Source organism: Stigmatopora nigra, chromosome 3 (assembly GCF_051989575.1).
Source record: "Stigmatopora nigra isolate UIUO_SnigA chromosome 3, RoL_Snig_1.1, whole genome shotgun sequence".
In the NCBI taxonomy this organism is placed as follows: Eukaryota; Metazoa; Chordata; class Actinopteri; order Syngnathiformes; family Syngnathidae; genus Stigmatopora; species Stigmatopora nigra.
In genome coordinates this window covers 3832514-3856845 of record NC_135510.1, presented here as the reverse complement: position 1 = coordinate 3856845, position 24332 = coordinate 3832514, and the positions used below count along the sequence as shown (strand labels likewise).

The 24332-nt window shown below is 39.2% G+C and overlaps 1 protein-coding gene across 2 annotated transcripts in view; it reads right to left on the bottom strand.

Annotated features, from left to right (window-relative positions):
- Window positions 1–23549, bottom strand: part of mmp2 (matrix metallopeptidase 2) — a 31041-nt gene extending 7492 nt beyond the window's left edge. The window contains exons 1-4 of one of the 2 annotated variants that reach the window (XM_077713546.1): window positions 23325–23549; window positions 13601–13730; window positions 417–481; window positions 97–323 (exon numbers count right to left, since the gene is read on the bottom strand). In XM_077713546.1, the coding sequence (XP_077569672.1) occupies window positions 97–275 (179 nt within the window). In that variant the 5' untranslated portion in view covers window positions 276–323; window positions 417–481; window positions 13601–13730; window positions 23325–23549. Of the gene's footprint in view, window positions 1–96; window positions 324–416; window positions 664–13600; window positions 13731–23324 lie in introns of those variants that run through there. The other variant, XM_077713545.1, reaches the window with a different exon arrangement.
- Between the last annotated feature and the right edge of the window lie 783 nt (window positions 23550–24332).

The window sequence follows — 24332 nt, the reverse complement described above, 5'->3', positions numbered from 1 at the left end:
TTGGCTTTTTTTTCTTTTTTTTATCACTTTGACTTTACATTCTTGCATTTCAACACTAAAATGTGTTATTTAAGTAAGAAAAGTTCACAATCTGACCTATAAGTGATGTCTTTTTTCTGCCACAAGGGTTTTCTATGGAAGAAGTTGTAGTTGGCCACATCTGGCACGCCACAGCGGGGTTTTTTCATGATCTCCACAGTTTTGGCATCAATTTCACCGGTTTCTTGCAGGGAGAAGAACTTTTGCATTTTCTTTAAGGTGTCCTTGAGCACCATTAGGTTACATCTGTCTTGTGGGCATCCATAGAATTTATTCAAGTAGCGCTACAAAAGAGGGTAAAAATATATGAAAAATGTAAGCAAATATCCTTAAAAAATATTAATATATATATAAAAGAAGACTAAAAATAATCTTACCAGTGCAACTTCTTTGTCTGTTCTTGGTGTGTCATCTCCAGGAAATTTGATAATAGGAGAGGGGGCTGAAAATGTTAATTCAAAGTGAATTAAATGTAAGAAAAACACACTGAAGAAAATGGACATGAAATCCATTTTGAAAGCTTCCGTTTGTCCTTTAAAGTTGCGCAAAGTTTCTCCAAGATACCCCTCTTTGTGTTGCTTCTTCTCTACTGCAGTTTTTTCTTCCTTGCACCTCAACCTCTCACAAACTTCTCATTTTTTGCTTACCCATGCACTTTTTTTCCTTCCTTCTTTGTGCGCAGCCTCGGAGTTGTGAAGAAAGCAAAAAAAGTGAAAGTGGGAGTCAGTGATTATCTAGAGGTTTTAAAAAGTATTCTCCTGAGGTCCACTACATGGTCCTTTGCAGTTATGGAAGATTTTAATTTTGTTTTGTTGCATTGCTTTAGCTATTTTTGTACAACTGTGCTTGATAAATTCAATAAAACTGCAACTATCATTAACAGTAAATGTGTTACTAATAGTGAAATGTTAATGACACAATAAGAAATAAACATTTCCACCTTTATACAATTTAAATCCAATAAAAGAACCCACAATTTAGCATTCATCTAACCAGAACTGTATAGAAAGTTAATGCTATATTTTGAAGATTGAATTCAGCCTCATGCCTATTTCAAAGCAACAGTGACATCTGGCGGTGTCGATGTAAAGCTCTGGAATGTTCCAACAGTGACCTCCTGTGGTGAAGAGTGGGGATAGTAAAACTAAAATATTTTGTTTTGAATTGCCCACTGATAAATAAAATATCTCAAACCATTTGACAAAGAGTGTACATTATTCTATATATTATGAACATGGTTAACCAAGCACGTCATGCAAAGTGTTACAAATTATATATAATTCACATCTATTTTAAGAATAATAGAAAATACATTGGACATTAAACACCGTAGTAAGCATAAATACCATGAATACTTAATAAAAAACACTCCAATGGTTAGAAACTTGGATGGATTAGAGGTGAATAACTGGAAGAATATCAACTAGACTATGATTTATATACTATGTATATATTGAGAAAAAAATTATAATGTCATTTTACTGGCCTCTTGTGGGCAAAGTGTGCTTTGCACCTCCAAATTTCAGGCTCTTGTCTTGTGTGTTACTCTCCACGGTTCTTGAGATCATCCCTGTCATAGATTTTGGATTAAACAAATCTTCCTTTTGACATCCATTTATTTTCACTCTGTTGGTGGATTACCGATAACACTCAGAGTTTTTCCTAACAGAATGATCGGAAGCACTTTTGACAGACTATGACTCCCCAAATAGATTTACTGGTCAATCACACGAGCAATCTCCCCTCTGCCCTTCAGCGATGTTACAGTTAATTTTTTTGCAATGTCTTTAGCGATTTATTTGATGGAGAATTTCCAGGCATCTGTCACTTATTCCGTGTGTGCTTTTTCTTTTTCTAAGTGACGTTTGATCCCTCGCAGAATGCCGGAATAGTGGCCTAATAAATGTATATGGGCCAGTCTGCCTCTTCCAATAACTGTATTTACTGAATGGCTTGTGTGTATTTTGCAGACTATAGAATTATTAAGGTTATCATATCTGCAAAATGTGTGTTTTTGGTTGTTTTTTTTTCTAGCTTTGGGGACTTGTCATTTTCTAGATTTGAATATGTGTAACTTTTTAACACTGATTAATTGGAAACTAAAATTGGCATGTGAGTCGAATCTCGCAGAAAGATGCATGCACTAATGAGAGTATTTGTTAATCTGCCATATGGACTGATCAGTCCTGGTTTTGGTGGCCCAAAGCCACAGCGATCCAAGAACGACAGTTAAGAAGTGGGGGATCTGACATCCTGGCCTAAGGTCTGTCCAGTTGGATAGGGGTCAAAGCCAGCTGGAGCTCAAGACTGGTGCCGGCTGCACTACCAGAATGTCCCATTTGTGTTCGCAAGAGGATGCTACCCTGCTGACATTCCTGGAAGAAGCCACACTTCTTGATTATTAATGACGAGAGTTGTTGATGTGTTGGATGACCCCAAAAGAACATATGGCATCACATGCTGGACAGGACTGGACAAATTTATTCAGGCATGCCAGAAGAGTATCTGTACAACTTAAAAAGAAAATATTTTAAAATATTTTGATGAAAATAACACCAAAGCAAATGATGCCCTGTCAATTCCACAATGTTCTAACTCACTATTAAATGCAAAAACATTTCCGGGAGGCCAAAATTTTAGTCGCCGGACGTTTGGTCGGCGGACGTTTGGCCGGCGGACGTTTGGCTGGCGGACGTTTGGCCGGCGGACGTTTGGCCGGCGGACGTTTGGTCGGCGGACGTTTGGTCGCCCGTCTTTCAGTCGCCCGTCTTTCGGTCGCCCGTCTTTCGGTCGCCCGTCTTTCGGTCGCCCGTCTTTCGGTCGCCCGTCTTTCGGTCGCCCGTCTTTCGGTCGCCCGTCTTTCGGTCGCCCGTCTTTCGGTCGCCCGTCTTTCGGACGCCCGTCTTTCGGACGCCCGTCTTTCGGTCGCCCGTCTTTCAGTCGCCCGTCTTTCGGTCGCCCGTCTTTCGGTCGCCCGTCTTTCGGTCGCCCGTCTTTCGGTCGCCCGTCTTTCGGTCGCCCGTCTTTCGGTCGCCCGTCTTTCGGTCGCCCGTCTTTCGGTCGGCGGTCTTTCGGTCGCCGGTCTTTCGGTCGCCGGACTTTTGGCCAAAAGACCGGCGACCAAAAGACCGGCGACCAAACGTTCGTTCACGAACTCACGCAAGCCCGGGGAGAACATGCAAACTTCACACAGTGACGACTGACCTGAGATAGACAGAAGAAATGACAAAAAAAACTAATCTATTCTAGCGTCTCATGACACAGAGTAGTTTTGAATCAGTCTGTCGGCATTGTTTGTTTCTGCATTCACAGAAGTAATTAAGCAATGGCTGCTGAGTAAATGAACTCGGCAACGGGGCTGTCAATAAATCTGTTTCATGATAACTTAATTTGGCTAAGCGCTGTTACAGAAGCCGACAACGCACGGTATATCACTCGATGATGAATTATTGAACATAAATCCATTATCTCTGGCATATTTTATTTATGACGCTTGGCAAGACACAGGAGGAGTTTAACACTGCGGGGTAATCATTGCAGCGCTTTGTGTCGCCGAATCAAAGAACGGCGGCATTTGACTGACAATTTGTTTTTGTCTACACTAGGCCCGCAGCGACATTAGCCCGATTGCCCTGTTTAGCGGCTGCATTCTGTTTCTCCACAAGCACGTCTTGTATGCCTCCGACGCCTGCCGTTATTCAGAAAGAGAAAAGATGTCGGCGATCTCTGGTGGTATCGCGATAATAGGTCAACAGCTGTATTTAAAAAATGCATCTCATTCTTGGCAGTGGCGGATGTTCGGAGAAAAGCGCTATGGGATGTTGATTTGGAAGCTCGGCGTCGGGCCTCTGCAGGGACGAAGGAAAGTTGCCTTTGATGAATACAGCGTGTAAATGATTTGTGTGTGTTTGTAGGACACAGGGGCTGGCCTGCACTCACTGCCAAGAAGTCTAAGAAGCTCAACTTTATTAGAACGTGGTGCATGTAGAACATGGCAACAAAAGTTTGTCCTTTGCTAGAGAAGTCGTGTTTTATGAACTGTCTACCAATCTATAGCCTTAATTCGTGGTGAATGGGGATTCTGACTCTTTCCTGACTTTGACACACGAGTTAAAACAAAAATCCATTGAGGACTGGTTTGGAGACCCCTGATTTAAATATTTTTATGATATTATATTATAAATCTAGACAAGGGCAGCCTGGCGAGTTAGCACGTCAGCCTCACAGCTCTGGGGTCCTGGATTCAAAACCAAGGTCAGTCCACCTGTCTGAAGTTTGCATGTTCTTCCTGGGCCTGTGTGGGTTTTCTCCAGGTACTCTGGTTTCCCCCCACATTCCAAAGACATGCATGGTAGGCTGATTGGACACTCTAAATTGCCCTTAATTATGAGTTTGAGCGTGAATGATTGTTTGTCTCCCTGTGCCCTGCGACTGGCTGGCCACCAATTCAGGGTGTTCTCCGCCTCTGGACTGAAGTCAGCTGGGATAGGCTCCAGCATCCCCCGCGACCCTACTGAAGATAATGCGGTTCAATGAATGAAATATAAACAAAAGTCAGAAAAGCACCAATGGTGAGTCACAACTAGCTGACTAACAAATTATTGAAAAGACAATGGGTTAACGGCCCTCAACCTCACCCTGTTTCACTTCCCATTTTATTGTTACCCATTTACATCTTCCGAGATTTGTTTGCAATGTAAAAAGCAGGTCGTCAGAGTTGAAGAAAGGCAAACAGTCTTTTTGCACATGGTTTCTTTAGGGAATACATCATGGGGTTTGCTTGCACCATCTTTAAAGAAATTCAAATATTGATGTTTCTCTCACGTAAAAAACAAATTAGTCTAAGAGATACGCTGAGGTGGCAGTGTTACAGACATGAAATATAAATCACTACCTGGGATTGCTTTTAGTAATTGTGAAATATTAAAAATGTGTTTCTTTTTTTGTCCGGTAACTAAGATGCATTTGTGTGTGTGTGTGTGTGTGTGTGTGTGTGAGTCATTCAATTGGGTCGTCTTGTGAAATGTTTCAACCAGCATAAGAATTGAATGTGATGGGATGCAAATTTGCAAGACACTAACAAAATTTCAAGAAAAACATGGGCTGTTATCTTGTTTGTCATTGTTGTTTTGGTGCTTTAATAAGTTGTCTTGTTAATCCTTAATTGAAAACATTTATTTTGGGGGCACAATTGGATAGACAAATTGATACCCAAGCAACCACAAGGGAAATTGTTTTCCTGTCACTCATTATAGATGATGAGAAGGCCTGAGAATATTATCGAAGCCTACTTCGGGAATGCAAAACCTTTTTGACAGTCTTTGACCTCCTTCTGGACAACAATAAGAACAGCTGGTTTCATTTGTTGTCGTCTTCCTAGGTTCATTGAAAGCACCACAGGCAATCAATGCATCGTAGAAGAAGAAAGTGTTGCATTTGAGACTACAAGGGAATTTTCCAATCAACCTCAACAGGTTTTGCATTGCCAAAAGAACTCTACACATGTACTACACATACTTTGGGGATCACCGATCGCATTGATTAGCATTAAATCTTTTTGCATTCGGAAATGAAGTCTGATAATGACACTCCAACTAAGAAATCCTTTGATTCAATTGTGTATATGAAGACGAAGGCCAGTGCCCTGCTACAAACTGCAGAGGGCTCTGTTGGGTAACCTAATATAGAGAGGTGGTCCATACATTTGTTTTAACTTTAGGAAGACACATGACTGACAAGGGCAGGGCTTATAACGTAATTATATTCCTTACTCCCACACAAATGTGTTGTAAACATTTACAATGGAAGTAAGCTCACTTTTATCTAACTGGCTAATCTTAATGGATAACGTCGAACAACGATCTCTATTAGATCAGGACATTCAAGGCAATGTATCTCCAATAAAGATTTCTACTGATATTGGCCGCTAAGGCTATCTATCATTCAGTACTACGGAGGTCTGTACTGACCGCACTTCCCTTGTAAACTTTACAATGGAAGTAAGCACACACTAATGTCTGGCTAGCAGATGTTAGCGGCTAATATGCCACAATTTCAACTCAAAGTTAACAGCTAACCTCATCTTTTTAAAATCAATCCAAAACATGATAAAATATCTTAACAGTAAAAAGTGAGTGTTTTTGAAAAGAAAAATCCTTTTATTCGAGTAAATCTTCATAAAATAACAGTAGTTGTCATAGGGAAGTCAAAATAAATTAATGTTCGGTCTTGCTCTTGACTTTCCTCTAATGCAAGTATACAGTATGTATTCCTTTATGAAACAATATATAACATGTCAGGCTCTCCCAGAGTGCCACACACAAATGAATTAATGCACAAAGCTGCTTTGCTCACTAGATAGATGGCTTGCATTTAATTTACGTAATATTCCCAGAAGAATCATTTATATTGCAGCGCGCAATATCAGTAGGAATGTTTCGCCTATAAAGAAATTAACTTTGTCTCTCTGCTAAGTACACCAATGCATCAAGCCATTACATCCCCATGATAGATGAATCACACTTGGTATTACGTGGGACAAATGTATTCATATTGCATACTTTTCTAATTTTGCCTGTCTGACCATCTGTGTGTGTCTCAGTGTGATTAATCCACTGATCCAGTTGGTATCAAGGGTGGGTGCTTTTCCTTACACACACAAAAGCTGATATGGAGCCATAATCCAACATATTATTATTATTATTATATTTGAGATATTCAACAGTATCTGGGGCACAATGAGACCTGATTTCATTATCTCAGTGTGCGTGTGTGTACTTAATGTGTTCCTGTTTTTGTTTACTTACAGTTTAAAATAATAAAAAAATCTAAATGGTATTTAAAACGTTCCATTTTTTTTCATGAATTTAGTTATTGCAAGACATTTTTCTTATGGATAAGTTCAAAAATCACACTTTTTAACAATTTAAATTAATCCATAATACCGTAATGATAAAAACTGACATCAACAGATAATGACAATAAATAAACTAGAAAATTAAGCAATAAAATGGTAGAAATGTATTAAACAAAAACAGGAAAAGCAGAATTTGTAGCTTGCAACTTTGAGACTGCAAAAATAATCAGCAAAATAAAAATATTTTTGCCCTTCTTTTGACTCTGATTGCTATTTTTAAGCACATTTTTCAATTACAAGAAGCTGCTAACAAGCATTTCAATTGGACTTTAATTTGTTAAGATTTAAAATAAATTGAGCAAAAGTGGTTGATAAAAACAGTTCAAGGAAAAATGTAATAAATAAAAAGCCAGGCTGATTAAACAGTTAAAGGCAATAAATAAATAAATAAAAGGCTTTCTGATTAAAATATATAGAAGCAGAAAAAAAGGATAAATGTTACTTCTGTACATGTCCAAAAATCACACGCTTTGCTGCTTTATAATTAGGCCTATGGTTCCTCACCCCTCTACAAGGTCGACTGTTGGGGTCATGGTGGGATTTAAACTTTGTTGCGATTAAAGTAAGTCTTCTCTACATGACAAAATGAAAATGGAATAGATTAGAGGTTAGGTTACTAGTAGAGGTGAATGTGTTTGAGTTTATGTGTAAAACATTGGACAACATTGTATGTCTTGGCCTCGTGAGTCCTGGGGGGTCATGGAGTTAAGTCAAGGGCAAAAGGTGATACCATAACATATCCACTGTTAACCTAAATTCCATCAATGTTGCACTTACACAAAGACCATGATTATTTTCCTGAATTACATGAATAATGGTGAAATTATATATCTTTAATGGTTTGCCCTGGGGTATAAGCAACAACCCACAAAAGAATCCACCGGAAATTTCGGCTAATACTAACGTTCATAATCAAAATTCCAAATGTAAGCAGGGAATAATGCAAAAATATTGTGTCACGATGAAAAACATTTGTTTTTCTTATGGTATTAGGCGAGTAGTAGTCTACAAATATGGATAACAGTCGAATTCTAACGATCAAGTGGTAATCATAATCTCTGTCTCTTCATTTGTGCCATCAAAGATATGTAAATTATATGAATTTTAGGTTTTGGTACCCACTTTTAATCTATTTGTGAAAGTCGTATGTATATTCTAATTGTCTGTATTTGTTAATAAACATATTTTATGCTTGTTATCAATCCAATTGAAGAACATGGACATGTTTTTTTTTCTTTTTTTATTAATGCTTTTATTGTAAATTTCTCTTTGTAGATATAAACCTTGTCAGTGGCAGATGAGCGGATTTGAGAGGGTTTGGAGCTATAACAGATGTTTTTTTCTATCATGTGTCCTAAATGCTAATCCTGTCAATGTCAAAGCAGCTGTGATTGATGCGTTATTACACGGGCTATTGGTAGGGGGAAATGACAATGTAGCACTCACACTTGGGAATAGTGATCATCTTTCCTTCAAAACAATATTGAATGGAAATCATATAAGATGTTTTTTTGTTGTTTTTGTCCAGGACGAAATTAGCCAATGTTAAAGACTAAAATGAAATGCATCAGATTCTTCCATGGCACGTGTATAATTAGAAATAGTAAAATAAATGATTTTGAAAAAAAAACAGTATGGTCTGATACCTGATAAGTTTTTAGATCAATTCATAACCATGCAATTCTTTTATCTGACCAATTGAGAACACAACCTACAAACCAACAGTAATTTATCAAAATCACTTTTCAATGAAAACATTAAGAGGAGACCTAAAGTTAACATTTTCTAACTTTTTGAGGACTCAAACAACAGTTAGAGAAAAAAGTATGAAGGGGAAAAATCAATATATTACATTGAATGGAATCTAATGTATTTATCAACCAATATTGACATTTTGCAATTTTTGTCCCATAAAATTTGATTTAATCACAATATACTATGTAACAGCTGGATTAATAGGTTGTCAACTAACAGAATGTGTTTACTTGCTATAGTACTATAAGCATTATCAATTATATCTTTTAAAAAGGAATCAAAAAAACATGATACCATAAAACACCCAACAAAAGAAATATAAAATAAAGCCTTTGGTTTCTCAGTTTGAAGATTTACAACCCTGCATGAAGGTTTTTTTTTTTTTTAGCTACCATCCAAATGCCGCATGTGTTTCTAAGTGAGTGGATGGCACCCTTCAGCGTTCTAATTGATGCCTACTGGGCGCAGTCCGATAGAAGCCGTCTCCTGGCAGCCACATGGGAGGAAACCACTGCCAAAGCAGCTTTCCTATCAGATTGCTCTTTGAACTGGAGGCTTATGGGCTTCTAACGAGCCCAGACTCGGCGTGGTGGCATACAGTAATGCCTCTTTGCCTTCCTTCCTCTACCCGATCCAACAGACCGAGCAGGACTCTACAAAGTCAACAGCAGTTGCTTAAAGACGGGAAATGCCCCGCCGCTTATCCATCACAAACGCGTGCGCTATCTGGCTCGCTATGATTCCGACTTAACTCTAAATGGAAACAGTGTTGTTTCTTTTCTTTTCACGCCGCAGAACAGCGTGTCAGAGCGTTTTCCCGCGGATAATTTCAGACACGAGAGGCCCCGCTCTTAGGCCCCTCTTGCCCCGTTTCGCCCTCGCCGCCTGGCATTCATTAGGTCCGACTTATTACTAGCACATGGCCCACAGTGGGCCGAGTGTTATCCTCACACGAAAGGTGCCGAGGAAATTGCCGAGTCTCGTGTCAAAAAGACAACTCCCGAGGGGGATTTCCTCGACCCGCTTTGCACGCGTGGCTTGGCGTCAGCCCGGTGGGCAACGATGTATAATGAGACTTAGAGTGAGCTGAGCCACAAAAATAACATGGCAGCTCTTCCTTGCGCCTCGCTGAAAACTAATATCCAGAGTGTGCCGGACACCCAGCCCTGAGGGATCCCTAATGCAGTCCTAAGGGAGATTAGCAGTGTGTCCTTCTTTTCTTGATACACTAATCACATCCACACATGACAAAAACACTGACCCAAGCAAATAAAATACTACATACAACTTTTGTCCGTGTCCTTGCTTGTCAGTTTTAACATTTTTGAAATACAGAAGGCTTTGCTGCTCTCTTTGTACTGACACACGCGCAAAAACTATCAGACTTGTGCATCTAAGTACCGTATTTTGCTGTTTAATATACCTCGCCTCCATTTAATAAACATAGTAAATGGCAGGGGTATATTAAACGGCGCACAAACGGGTGGCTCAAAAAAATCAGAAATCATTTCATATACCCAGGTATATTAAATGGCAAAATACGGTAGTGGAATTCAGCATTTGTTGAATATAGAAGTATTTCATAAAGATACAGCCGTTATTAAGTGTGAAGAAGGATGAAATTTATATGAACTCATACTGGGATACTTTAAAAAATGATGTCCTTAAAGAGGGTTACTCAGTTATGAAAGTTCACAGAGATTAAAGATTTAGAGGTTAGCATTAATAACACATCATGGATTAAAATCTTAAAACATGCCCAAAATCTCAAAATCAAGACATCCTATGCCTAGGCCCATTTGATGTTGGTCAATCACTATTCATATAGTTTCGTACTAACTATTAATATGTTGGCAAAAGAGAGAAAAATGCCAGAACTTGTCATATTTCATGAAACAAAAATCACATTTAACCAAATACAGTTGTCATTTCTTTTGTCTGTCTTTATCGGACTGATTTTAACAGATAAGGATATCAAAGTGACTCGCTCAACCTTAATAGTTAAAGTGTACTCATTTACACTATCTGTCTTCAAGCAGACTGACATACTCAAGAACATAACAAAAGCTGAACCCATTTGAAAAATATGGAGCACAGTAATAAAGCAAATACTATTACTAATACTTTTCTACGTCTTTCCATGCATGGGCCCTGTACCAAGGTTGAAGATGAAAAGTTTTTGTCGGGCTTGTAACCTTTCTTCCCCCTGCCGGTAATCACACCAGAGCCCTGTAATCCGCCACACATGCAGATGCCACGGGGGGAATATTACTGTTCATAATATTAATCTGCTCCCAAATTCCTTTCTGTTACCAAAGATGAGGAGCGTCGCGCGCCATGTTCTTATGAGTATTAAGCGCGCTACATGAGATTCGTCGAGAGGTCGGGTCTGATTCAGTGGGGGCAGCTAGGGTGATGGGTGAAGAAGCCCCAATTCCAGAACACCATTTCCATAGTCTCATAAACAGCCCGACATAAAAGCTGAGTGCTGCATTGGGTACTCAAATCTACGTGGCGGCCCTGGCGTGAATCAATGTCAGCCTGGTGAGGCGGGAAGGTTAAAGCCTCTTTAATGTCCCCGGCTGTGATACCTGACTTAGCAGCAGGTAAAGCCGGCAGGCCGGGGTGCGTAAATTGTCTCCGCGGGGTTGATCAAAGCGCCACCGCTACGCGAGACCACCGAAAGATGAATGAATAGGATCTTTTTACTATTCATCACTCCAGTACCTGGAGTTCTGCTATCGGGACGTCTGTGCAAGCACAGACTGCGAAAACCTCGACGACGTTATTATGCTAAACCTCTGGGAGTGTATTGTTATAATTTTTTATTTTTAGGTGAACAGGCTAATGACTACAATTATCACAAAGCAGCACACGGTGTTGACAGATTTCAGCTCACGTGTGCTTTTAGGGAGCTCGCATGACACTTTTATGAGATTGTTTTGCATTGGATTTGCGATGAAATTCAACAAAGAATTGGTTATGAATTGGTATCAAATATTGGGTGTTGTATTTGTCTAACAGGTTCTGCCATTTGCTTACTAGTAGTGGTATTTAACTTTTCTTCACAACTCTTATTAATGATGGGTCATTGGGTTTCTGATTCGACAATTAAAAATCAATTTAATCTTACTGTGCCCTCAGCGTGACCGTGGTCGACAGAAGTTTGTTCGACGGACATTTGGACCCCGGACGTTTCGTCAAACGGACGTTTCATCACCAGATTACTCCCTCTCAAAATTATAATTATTAGAGAGAAAGAGAGAGAGAGAGTGCAGGAAGTTGTTGAAATACTTTATATGGTCAAGTTGAAATACTTTATACGGACCAAGTGTCTGTCGACCAAACGTCCGGGGACCAAGTGTCCGTCGACCAAACGTCCGGGTGCCAACACTCTAATAGCTAAATTGAAAAATAGAAGTACCCACGATCAACTGTCTGAATTTTTAAAATGCATAAGACATATTATTCATGACTGGTGCATGCCAATGGATATGTCACAATTGGATTCAGCCCATTGTGATGCATTGCAGTCGGGAGGTGTGGTGACATGTGAAGAGACTGACATTGAAATGACTGATACCTGTGAATAAACACTCACACCACACCTTTTGCAAAAGGAGGGAAAACAGACAGAGTTAAAAAAACATGTGGTCTAGACACCCTTTCAATTATAAGAGTGTAAAACATTGCTCTAGTTTTATCCAAAAGTCACTGAATTTTCATGTCCATTGCCAGATTTAAATGTTACAGTGGTTCAACATGATATTTGAGGCAACCAAGAAAAAAGTCATGTAAAAAGAAGCATCTCTAGCATGAATTACTCGATGTTTACCACCCTTAATAAGCACTGACATCCAGCAAGCTTTCTCTTTTAATACTGCTCATTTTTTCCCAAGGTTGTTCTCATGGCAATAAGGACAATGTAGGAAAACGTGTAGTAATCAATATTTGCAAGTGTGTCTGGGCGAGAGAAGGCCCAATAAACAAGTGTCAACAAAGGCCTCAGGACCTAGCACGTTGCTTTACAGCTTGTATACACCGGATATGATGTGAAAACAGTGATTCTGTCCTTAAGAAGCCCTTCGCCAGAGCTCTGATCCGTGTTTCCTGCCTTGTTCCCAAATAAATAACAAGGCTTGTCCACTCAGCGAGAACATGAAAAAAGAGATTTGTCACTCGGGGACTTGAGATGTATTTTTTATTTTTCAGTTCTTTTTCGTGATGTGTTATTCAGGCGAACACGGGATTACGCGTGTTGCCGCTAATATGAAGCTCAAGCGCTGCTCTAGGCATGATTAGAGGCAGAGCAGGTTATGCGATGTACATAATAAGAATATTTGGGCAATATTGGGTTTATTTTGAAAGGCTTAGAATAGAATTGGAACCAGTGGCCACAATAAAAGTTGACCCTGTGTATTAACCATCACACTAGTATTGTCTGTAGTGTTGTTTTGATATTACTTTTGAATTTTTAAACAATATATTACATCAAAATCATATCATAAATCATCTTGCCCCAGTTCTGAATGAAACTGACATTTTTGTCTTTATTTCTTGTTTGTTTTTATTTTTTTAAACATTTATTTTAAAAAACAAGGCTAATGTATACGGTGTGGATAAAGGGACTTATGCTGAATGCTTTAGGTTTGAGTAACGTTGGCTAAAGCCATTTGACATGACAAAAGATAGCATAAATGGGCTCTTTCGGCTCTGGAAAGTGCAGTGCGCTGATATGTCGTGTGTTACGCGCTTGGCTGCTCCTGTTGCATTGACAATAATTGATTCTTTTCAATGATTAAAAAATAAATTTAAAAAAAGAACTGAAGGCACTGCTAGCATTGCTTCGTGTTAAAAAAGTGGACTATAGGCGTGTCACGGTTGACTCACCTTCACTGATGCGATTTTTTGGGAGGTAATTCAATACAGCTTTTCTGCATCCGACCAAGCTGATTAACTTCCAACAGCATCTCCTCCATATGCTCCATTTTCATTTCCCAACATTTGTTGTCGACACCTCCTGCGTGCAGACAATCGAATACAGTCATATTTATGCTGTATATATGTACACTCATTTCTCACTTGACTTAGTTTTGGGTACGTGATTGAAATCTTTTGGATTGCAAAGGGAGGGCAGACAAATGTTTAAAAAGGAGTATGAAAGCTTTGCTTGAAAAATATCATAATACATGAATCATGGGCTACATCATAAACAATTTCACATGAAAAAATGGGTATTACAGGAATATATGTATAACAATAGAATGATATATTGCACATGAAATTGAATGTCAATGAGGAAAATAGTAAATGGGCTTTTTAACTTACTAATTTCTGAAAATGTTTTTCATTTTTTCATTTTTATTGCTGTAGATAACCAATTATTTCCCAAAATGTGTTCTTATTCCCCCAAACTAATAAAACTTGGTCAACAAAAACAACTTTATTATTATTTACTATTTTTTTAAGTCTTCTAAATCAGATAAGATTTTTTTTCCTTTAAGTGTGGCCTATAAACGCCTGATTATAACGTATGAATCATTCAAAAATATATATCCTAAATTTTGAATAACAGGCAGTAGGATAATACACACCATACAAATAAATATTTGAAGAAAAAAAACACTAAAATTGATGCATCAAATGCAGTGCAGGTTCCATGTTCATCCTCGTTCGCGCCAGTAAACAAGCGGAGTTATTTTAGAAATGAAGCAATTAAGCAGTTCCGAAATGAATACAACCCCCTTGTAAATCAGCACATGGCCGTGTCATTTGCATGCCTTTGAATAACTCATCTCCGAAGGGACTTCCTTCAGATACAATTCTCAGTGCCATGCAACTCTTTGTTTAAAGAAAATAAACAAAAGCATCAGCTCTAGCCCATAAAAAAAAAAAAATAGAAAAAAAAACTCCCCTGACCTGCAGCAGACTGACAGTAACGACGACACCTTCTATGTTGGATAAATAGTCGGCTGGATCTTTTGTTTTCATCTTAATTAGAGCCTTCATCCATCACGGCTTTGGCATTTTCATTCATCCGACTGATTGGGGACATGACAAATGAATGTGGGAATAAACGGAGTGTCGGCCTTGACGAAGGAGATGGATGTTTTCTCAGCGGGATGTGGAGTGGCACTACAGTTACTGCTGGCGAGTGGCCAGAGCTTCTGGTCTTGGTGCAACACTCTAGAGACCTGCTATCAAGACTTGTCTTTTCTTCCACCAATCTGGACTGGGAAAATTAGATTTAATAAAAAAACATTTATACATGTGCCCTTTCTTCTGGCTAGTCTAAGTTTAAATGCTATTCTGATGAGATGGACCGCAGGTGTGATGGAAGGAGCTCCGCCCACTAGTACACACCTGGGCTCTGCAATGGAAAAATACTGTGAGGTCAGAACTTGCTGTGATGTCTTGGGAAACCAATCAAAGTCAACAATAACCAATCGTAAAGTCTCAATAGAAGTTGAAATTTGAAAAATAATCCAACAAAGCAGTTGGCCTAAAAAAATGGAAGTCATAAATTGATTCACAGAGGTCAAATTGGCCATTAAAATGATATCAATGGCACATCATCAGTTTTCCAATTGAATTTCTTGTAAGTGCAAAATAAATTTAAAATATATCTATGGAATAATAACAATAATCTCAACATTTTATAGTAATAATGTGTACATATACATAAAATATGATATATCCTATTCTCCATTACTGTCAACTGAGCACCACCTGGCGTTGTCTTGGCTCTGCTGTTGGGGGAAGACATGGCGGACCATATTGTGAGGGTCTCCACCAGACGTCAACGAATGTTAATCAATGAAAATTTCATCAAAAGACTATGTTAGCACACTAAGGTGCTTAAAATCAATCATTTTTACACATAAAGTGATGTATATGCAGAATGTAAAACAAGTGTTAAAAGTGGTAGTGGATGATATCATAAAACACTTCAATACTAACTATGAAGAATATATTAAAGGCAGTTTTGTGCTGCCGCTGGGTGCTGGAGGGCCAATAGGCACCATTGATGTGAGGGTAAAACAGAGCGAGACGAAATTAGATGCCATTTCAAAGTATTTGAATGACATACTGTAAAAGCCTCCTTCTCTACTCCTCCTCCCAAGATTGCCCATTATTAGCCCGTTTGCTTTGATCTTATTATTCGCTGTGCTATTGTTAAGCGGAAATGAAGAACTAAATAATAAAAAGATTATTAATGCTAGTCTGCACCCAGAATTCATTGAATTATTGGATTTTCAATTATCGCCAAGCCTCGCCTGGAACAAAGAATCTCCTAGTTCTGCGTAAGCCAAAAAATGTGATTCAATAATTCAGATTTATTGTTTTGGTCTGTATGGATTATGTGCCTTTTAGATGAGTTAAGGACGAAAGGAAATTTAAGAGGATGAGACAAGAAATGTTCAATGAATAAATTAATTACCCATTCACAAAGAAAGCTGTCACTTTGTCAGTTTTTACAACTAATCATCGCTGTAACAGGAGCCGGTCTAATAACTGTCATTTTGTGTCTTTGGCTGACCCAACATTGAATGCATTTTTGTGCCCTACACATTTATAAAACTACCTATAGTACCTTCATTCCGATAGGTCTTGAGGTTGCTAGTTAAGATTAACATTGCAAACCTTGCAATTGGAATAACATTAGTCAAATATTCATTTATTTTACTTATCCCAGCCATTTATGAGCAGTAAATAGGTTTCACCCTCAATTGGTTGCCAGGTTACAATTAAAGAAATAAACATTGACGCCCATACTCACTAAAAATGGCGGATTTGCAGTATGTTTTAGAATGTCGAAGCAAACTGGAGCATACCCGGAAAACTGCATAGCAAGGCCTGTATTCAGGATTTAACCCTTGATCTTGAACCTGCGAGACGAACGTGTTATCCACTCTTCCAAAGTGCTGCTAATATTACTACTGTAAAAAACTTAAAATAAATCAAATCAATCTGATTATCTGACGGGAAAAAGCTGAAATGTATTTTTCACCATTTCGAAGATATACTCTGTTTGAAAAACCATATCTAGAATTTCCTAACTATATTATTCTTAAATAAAATACAGTAAACTTCAAGGCAAGCCATTAAACTTGCCTAAAAGGGAGCATGACAGCCATGTCATTTCCTATTTGAAGACTTCAAATGATGGAGCCACATAAACAAAATCTGCAGAGAAAGTCAGATTTACTGTCACATCCCAACTCACTTTCACTTCTGGAAAACAAAAGGGAGCCCGGAAAAAAAGGATTTGTGATCCGCAGTCTGTGGCATAGTGGAACAAAAGCTCAATGATTTATCCAGTATATTTTTTGTTTCTCTTTGAAGCGGAGAACAGCTGTCTCCTCACTGCCTCACTACCTGGGGAGGGCTGCACCATGGCAGGAAGCACTTGTCCTCATATTTAGAAGAGTGCATACGGAAGGGTAACAAGGCAAAAGGGGGTGGGGATGCGTTGGTTGTGGCCCGAGGCGATCTGGCGCAGGTTTCCCCAAGCTTGACGGAAGTGCGTGAGACATTTTCCAAAAACACACATGCATTTTGTCAAAGGAGAAAAAGACAAGAGAAGTAATAGCAAACTCATTAAAATTGAAAATGATCTCAAAGGTTTCATGCAATTGGATGGTGCCGGGTGATTTTCTCTTAGTGCAAGATCTGACGACGTTGCTATCACGAAAGTCAAGAGGGGGAACTAAAAATGGCAGTTCTGAACAAATCTGTCATGTGTGAGACACTCAGTTTTTCTTTCCAACAAACCTTTGAAAAAAGCTCTTGACTCCAACCAGTATTTGCTTCATAACCAACACAGAAAAAAATACTCCCTTTACTTATCCTCATTTGAGTAAAAACTATATTTATATATTTTCTTATTCTCACAAGAGTCGCAGGGGTGCTGGAGCCTTTCCCAACTAACTATGGGCACCAGATGGGAGATACCAGCCAATGACAGAGCACAAGAAGACAACCCCAGAACTGTGAGACCGACATGCCCCTCCACCGGGCCACCATGTAAAAGTATTGTTTACCCATTTCTTTGTATTGTACTTCCTTGAGGGTGATGGATTCCAATGAAAATGTGTCAAATACACATGTAATGGAAATTATTACCCTTAGTATCAAATTAAAATAAAGAGTATAGATGTATACTACATTTCCGGATTTTTCCCCTTTTAAGTCAATGATTGTCATTTTTTATTCAATTTTTTCAGTTTTTAGTGAAAAATTCATTTTGTAAAATGTAAAAATATAAATCAATAAAAAAGGTAAAATAAACATTGTTTTAGATCTATAAAAAACTGAATATTCAGGGATTTTAATCCAGTTTTTTAATCCATTTATAAAAAAAAAATCTAAATATTATATCTAAAATGGTCACAACTGTTTTGTCACTTTCACATTTCATTTCCAAAGCAGATTCAGGCAAAATGTCCAATTTTAGATTCATCTTTAAGCCGAATACAGCCGAAATAAATATTCATTTCATTTTGCCCACAACATCAACAACATTGAAGAGACGTCTATCTCCTTTTGTTTGGCGTGTTGTTCACTACGAGCTCATGAGTACTCCTAATGCCAAGCAAAAGGCCTCCTTTGGTGAAGTGAGGACCTTCCTCCAGAGGTTTACCCTACTTTCCTTCTCTAGCACTGACAGAAAATGGGTTGTCTCCAATCTGACACTCCATGTATGAAATCAACAATAAATAAGAACTAACAAACAAACAAGACCGTTTTTGACCCCACCCTTCTGAAATGTGTCACATCCCAAGCAATCTGTACCGTCGGACTCGGGGGAGGTTAATTGTCTGTCCTAGCTTCAAAGAGAAGTTTTGATGTGTCTTTAGCCAAGCTGGAGAGTGCACGATGCTGAGAGTGGGATGCTGGGAGCAAAGGGAAAAGGAGGAGGTGGGGCTTACGTCTCCTCAGGTAATCCTTCCTCTCGAAGGCATTATTGAATTTTCCTGTTTTTCCTTTATTCTTTGGTGAGGCTGAAGTAGGAAGAAAAAGAAGGTAGCAGAGGGCTTGTGGACTTCTGAGGAATCTACTGAAGCCTCCTGATGCTCTTCATTCACTTCCAAAGTCAAAACACTAGCAGACCTTTTAAGGAGCTCTCAAGGGAGGCTCAAACACAGAAGTCAGGGTGGAAAAATTTATAGTCCTGATTTTATGAGTGCCATGGACCACTGAGCTTCAAATTCAAATTATCATAACTCAGGATTCTTTCCTTTCAAGTATTTCTATAACTCTGTAGGCATGATCAGAAATAATCTTCGGCCTGTCCATTGGTGGAATAACTACCTTTGTGAGGGTTAAAATTAAATTCAGGAATTAATCATAGAAAAAAGCCACTCATTGAATACTGAATAGATCTGCAGGCCTAAAATCCAGTGATGGATTTTGACTCAAACCCAACAAATATCAAGTAAGACATTAGATGTAATATTTGGATCAGAATTAACCTCACAATGTGTCAAATCTGCTTATTTTATTGTGATTCGACCTGATTGGGACCAAAGGAGGACATCAATTCTAATCCTCACCAAGGGTCGCGCTAAGGCTCTCTGCTTTACCTTCTCACGTCAACCCCCCCAAGCTCCCCCAACCCCATCCTCACCAAGACAGACGGTATAGTGATTTGCTGGAGTTTTAGGGGCCACTAATCCCCAAGCTTGTCTTGTCCCTTTCTCCTCTTATCCTCATCAATGCACATTTGTCTTTTGGGGAAGTGGCTAAGGGGGGTGTTGACTGCTATTTTGGTTGTTGGAAAGTGAAAACAGCCCGGAGGGGCCATGTAAACATTGTAGCTTTGCATCAACAAGAGAGGCCGAGAGACTGGAGAAACTCAAACAAATCCACATGTTGTTATGTGCTTAGCTTGTCATCAGAGAGTTTGTCTAAGCAGGTATCACAGGTGCAAGCTGTCGTATCAGCACGCATCTTCACAGACTTCTGAACATCCTGTCAGCGCGTTGTTCTCCCCCGTAGCGAGCAAGCAGCGTTTTAGCGTCATGCCGACTCGGGGAATAACATCTGCGGCGAGTTGCAACCCTCAAACGTTTGGGCGCGAGATGCCGAGGATCTTTGGGGTCTTCGGGTGTCAACGTCGTCTTTATATCTGACTCCGATCACGTCTAACAACAATGATAGGAAGTTGTCAGGAGGCGGCGAGATGTTTGGAAAGGGGTAGGGATCAACTTCCTGTCAATGTCAGTCTCAGGTGACTTCCTGTTGGTGCACTGATGACACTTCGCAATGTCTCAAGTATGGTATATTTCCATTTGTTTGATGCCACAACTACGACGTGACGGTTTCAGCCATTTCAACACATCAGCAGACAAATTAGGGTTAAGTATCCAAAATGTTCAGCGCTGTCATATTAAAAGGCCCATACTAAAAAATGTACCATTTATTTTCGGATAGATTTGCTATTCCACAAAATGCCTATGTCTTATTTTGTAGTCCATGTTCGAGGGTGCTTGGACGTTTGGTCGCCGGTCTTTTGTTTGCGGGTCTTTTGGTCCCTTTTGGTCGCCAGTCAACTGTTGACAGAGAGTTTACTGTTGAAACCAGCTCTCAAAAATATATTAATGAGAGGGAGTTTAATTCTAAGAGAGAGAGTTTAATATCTAAGAGAGAGAGTTTAATATCTAAGAGAGAGAGTTTAATATCTAAGAGAGAGAGAGAGTTTAATATCTAAGAGAGAGAGAGAGTTTAATATCTAAGAGAGAGAGAGTTTAATATCTAAGTACTTTTTAATATCTAAGTACTGTTTAATAGCTAAGTACTGTTTGATATCTAAGTACTGTTTAATATCTAAGTACTGTTTAATATCTAAGTACTGTTTAATATCTAAGTACTGTTTAATATCTAAGCACTGTTTAATATCTAAGTACTGTTTAATATCTAAGCACTGTTTAATATCTAAGCACTGTTTAATATCTAAGTACTGTTTAACTTTAATATCTAAGTACTGTTTAATATTTAAGTACATTTGACCGGCGACCAAAAGACTGGCGACCAAAAGGGTACAAAAAGACGGGCGACCAAAGGACCAGCGACCAAAAGACCAGCAACCAAATGTCCGGTCACGATGTTCAAGAATAGCCAACAAATGTGACAGGGAACTTTTAACATAGCAACATATTTGAAAATTTCAAGCAGAGCAGAAGATCCATGTCCAGGGACTATATTCTCAGCCAATCCGGCTTCCTTTGAACCATTTAAACACTAATGATGTACCTTTGTCAGGTGATTCTGGAGCCTATCCCTGCTGATTGTGTCCTAAACTGGTCGCTAGTCAGTCATGGGGCAACACGCAGCAAAGGACAACCATTCTCACAATCACACTGCCAACGAATGAGAGGTGATCCCATGCAGCCCGTAACAAAGTCAGGCAAATATCGCTTTGGTATCTACGGTCAGATGTATTGAAGCCCTCAAATCACCTCATTTTACATGTTCACACGAGTTCATGCTCTCCCTTTTTGATGCTTTTTACATCGGATCCAATTCTCTTCATCCATCAGCACCACAGTTCTAACCTTTTATTGCTTAACCATGTTGACAAATGGCCCTTTGTCCCTTTGCAAGCAATAGCGACAAAGTTGTCATTGGAGCCCTGCTTTCAGGCTAGCGAGCCCACCCAAGACGGGAGGGCATCCGCAAAGGAGCTTATTCATAATTACTATTCATTAAGGAGAGGTCCTCTTCAAATTGTTTTCTCTTTATTGAAGTTTACTGGCATGACTGGATCAGTTTGAGGCCAAACGTATTCTTTGGTTACACATTAATATGATTTGTCTTGGCACATAAAGACAAAAATTGGCACACAGTCACATAAGCAGCATGCCAAGTTTTGTCATCCGTGTTTTTTTTTTTTTTATACTTTGAGTTGAGGTTAACAAGGAGAAATTGTAATTAAGGCCATTGTTACCGTACGGTGGGGGAGCTCTTAGCCTGTAATTTATGTACAATTTCCTGTTTGGCCTGCTATTTGCTGCAAACACTGGATTTGTTCCGTGTAATGCTGCAGGATAATCTTTGACCTGCTTTCCTGTTGCCTGGGTCTGTTTCAAGCTTTTATTTAGAGTTTTCTGTCTCGAAAACTAGTATTTTAAATAAAAAATAAATACAATTTAAATACAGGAGTCTCGCAACGTATAAAACCCAATTTTTTGGTCGACGCCAACATAATCATGTCTTAAGATAGTGTCTATTTCTTCACCGCCATCATGTCTACGAGTCCTTTTGGTGTTTGTGGTGAGTGATTCATACCATTGGTGTTAGGTTCCCTGGCTGCTGTACCTGCTGAGAAATTGCTAGTTGAGGTAAAGAAGGAGTAAGCTCAAGGGAAGTGGGCTTGACCCCTGACAGTGTGAAGGCTCTTCTAGGCCTGACTGCTCCCTCTCAGCGGGTGTCTCGCCTGACTTAAGCACCACCACAGAGCTCGCTTTCATTCAAGCCGACGTGGCGGCTTGGCGTCCTCGTGAGGCCAGCATTTGATCCCCTTGAATTACTAAATCGTAGCCCCCCGCCCTCTTTGATTCCCTCTTAACTGGGTCTGCGTTGCTGTCATTTTGTTCTGAATAGAGTTTAAGGTTTCACCGCAAAGTTTGATGGACTGTTTCGGGAGTTGTGGAGAACTTTGTGTGTGTTTGTGTGCATTTAACAGTCTACAGTCTACATATGTTAGGTCTCTTGGATGTAATAATTTCTGACAACTTATGACATTTATCACTACTAATAACATTATTTTAAAACCTCAGTTTATCCAACCCATGACATGTCTTTGGATAAAACAAATGTATTCTATAGATTACGTTAGTTTTTATAGTCAGGGTGCAAAAGTACTAATTTAAAGTTGACAAAATATGCAGTTTAAGTCCATCTTATCTTTTTTTTCAATAAAGATGTTTTCAAAAAACATGGATTACATTCCCAGCAGACTCCAAAACACACAGTACCACACTTCTTAGATTTTAATGATAATTTACTGAATAACATGGAGTAGTTATATAATATATGAAATTGCTGCCACTCCCATGCACCAATCAATGCAGTACATTGCTACTCCTTTTTGACCAAGCACGAATGCCTTTAATTGCCATGTATTCCCTTCTGTATAAGCCTTACTTCCAGTTCTATTGTTAGCAGTGCTAATTTATTGATGTTTTTGCCAATTAAGTTTTTCTCGCAATCAGTGAATGTTTAATGGTCGACCCTTATAGAGAGAACGAGAACCTTGTGTTTTAAATGATGTTAGTGCATGTTAACACGTATGCATGATCTGTTAGCAAACCTTGCATTATTATATGTTTTATCATGAATTTGTAACCACATCATTAAGTACACATCATAGTATCAAATATACATACATGAATATGAATGCATGTTATGAGATTATGGGGGAGTCTTGCAGGATACAATGCCTCAGATTTTCAATATGGGAACTTTCTACACCACCTCGCTATCATATTCAAGGTCACAGGTGAACTAGATCCTCATCAACTTAGCAAAAAGCAAATTACACCAACAACACTGGTTGCCAGTTAAACACAGAACAGTTTTTAGTTTATATTATTATTTATCAGTAACCTACCTTTGGTGAGATGGTGATGTTGTATGTCTTCCTCATAATAAGGGTAGGAAAGTTTAAATTCAATTAGAACAACGCAGTGAGCAGTTGATATAGGTTAACACAATTCAAAATACATGTTAGGTTAATAGAAGACTGTAAATTCTCCATCTGAGAGTAAATATTGGTTGATGGCAAGGGCTTCCAAGGGTGAAGGATTTCATCCTAGCCAAACAAAGTAACACCTTTTCACAAATCTGGTGTCTCACAAGTGTCACACATTGATTGCAGTCAGGTGCTGCTTGTTTTAGCAGAAATTTGATTGGTTAAACTGTCTGTTCCTGATTGGTTGGAACAAAAAACAGGACCTACAGTGGCACTTGGGTTTGGACACCTCAGGTCTACAGTAAATGGTATGTGCCCTGTCAATGACTGGTAACCAGTCCAAGTTATAGCCAGCCTCTCATCCAAAGTGAATGTGGAGTTCAACACACCATATTATATAACTTCTAGGGTTCATCTCTGTGATAGCAAATTGCAAAATTAGAATATGATGAATGTGTTCAGACTGTTTTGACCTAGATGAAGGCATGAATGCATTTTGTATTGGAGTCTTATCATGGCGCCACCAAGCCACACTCTAAGATTTAAACAGGTCTCCAATGGTGACATCATAAGGGCCATCAATCACGCAGTCCGCTAACGTCACATCCAGCCCCATCAATCTTTCAGCTGTCTCTCGGCCGACCACCATCCACATGCTGAGCAGATGCCTCTGAGAGTCCAACATGCCAACACCACAACTTTGAAGTGAGCTTGTGGAGTAGATCGGCAAGAGGCCGGGCCATGGATCTGTCCAGGATGTTTGGCTGAGGCCCGGCATGGTGGCACCAAAGACCCTTCTTTCCCCCAACCGCCAGTCCACTCCAGTGTTGTGGCTTTCATTTCGCCAGGCATCCCTACACAATGTAAAGATAGTCAAGAAAAGACCTGTATCATCAAAATCTATATTTAAAAAAAAATAGAAACTTT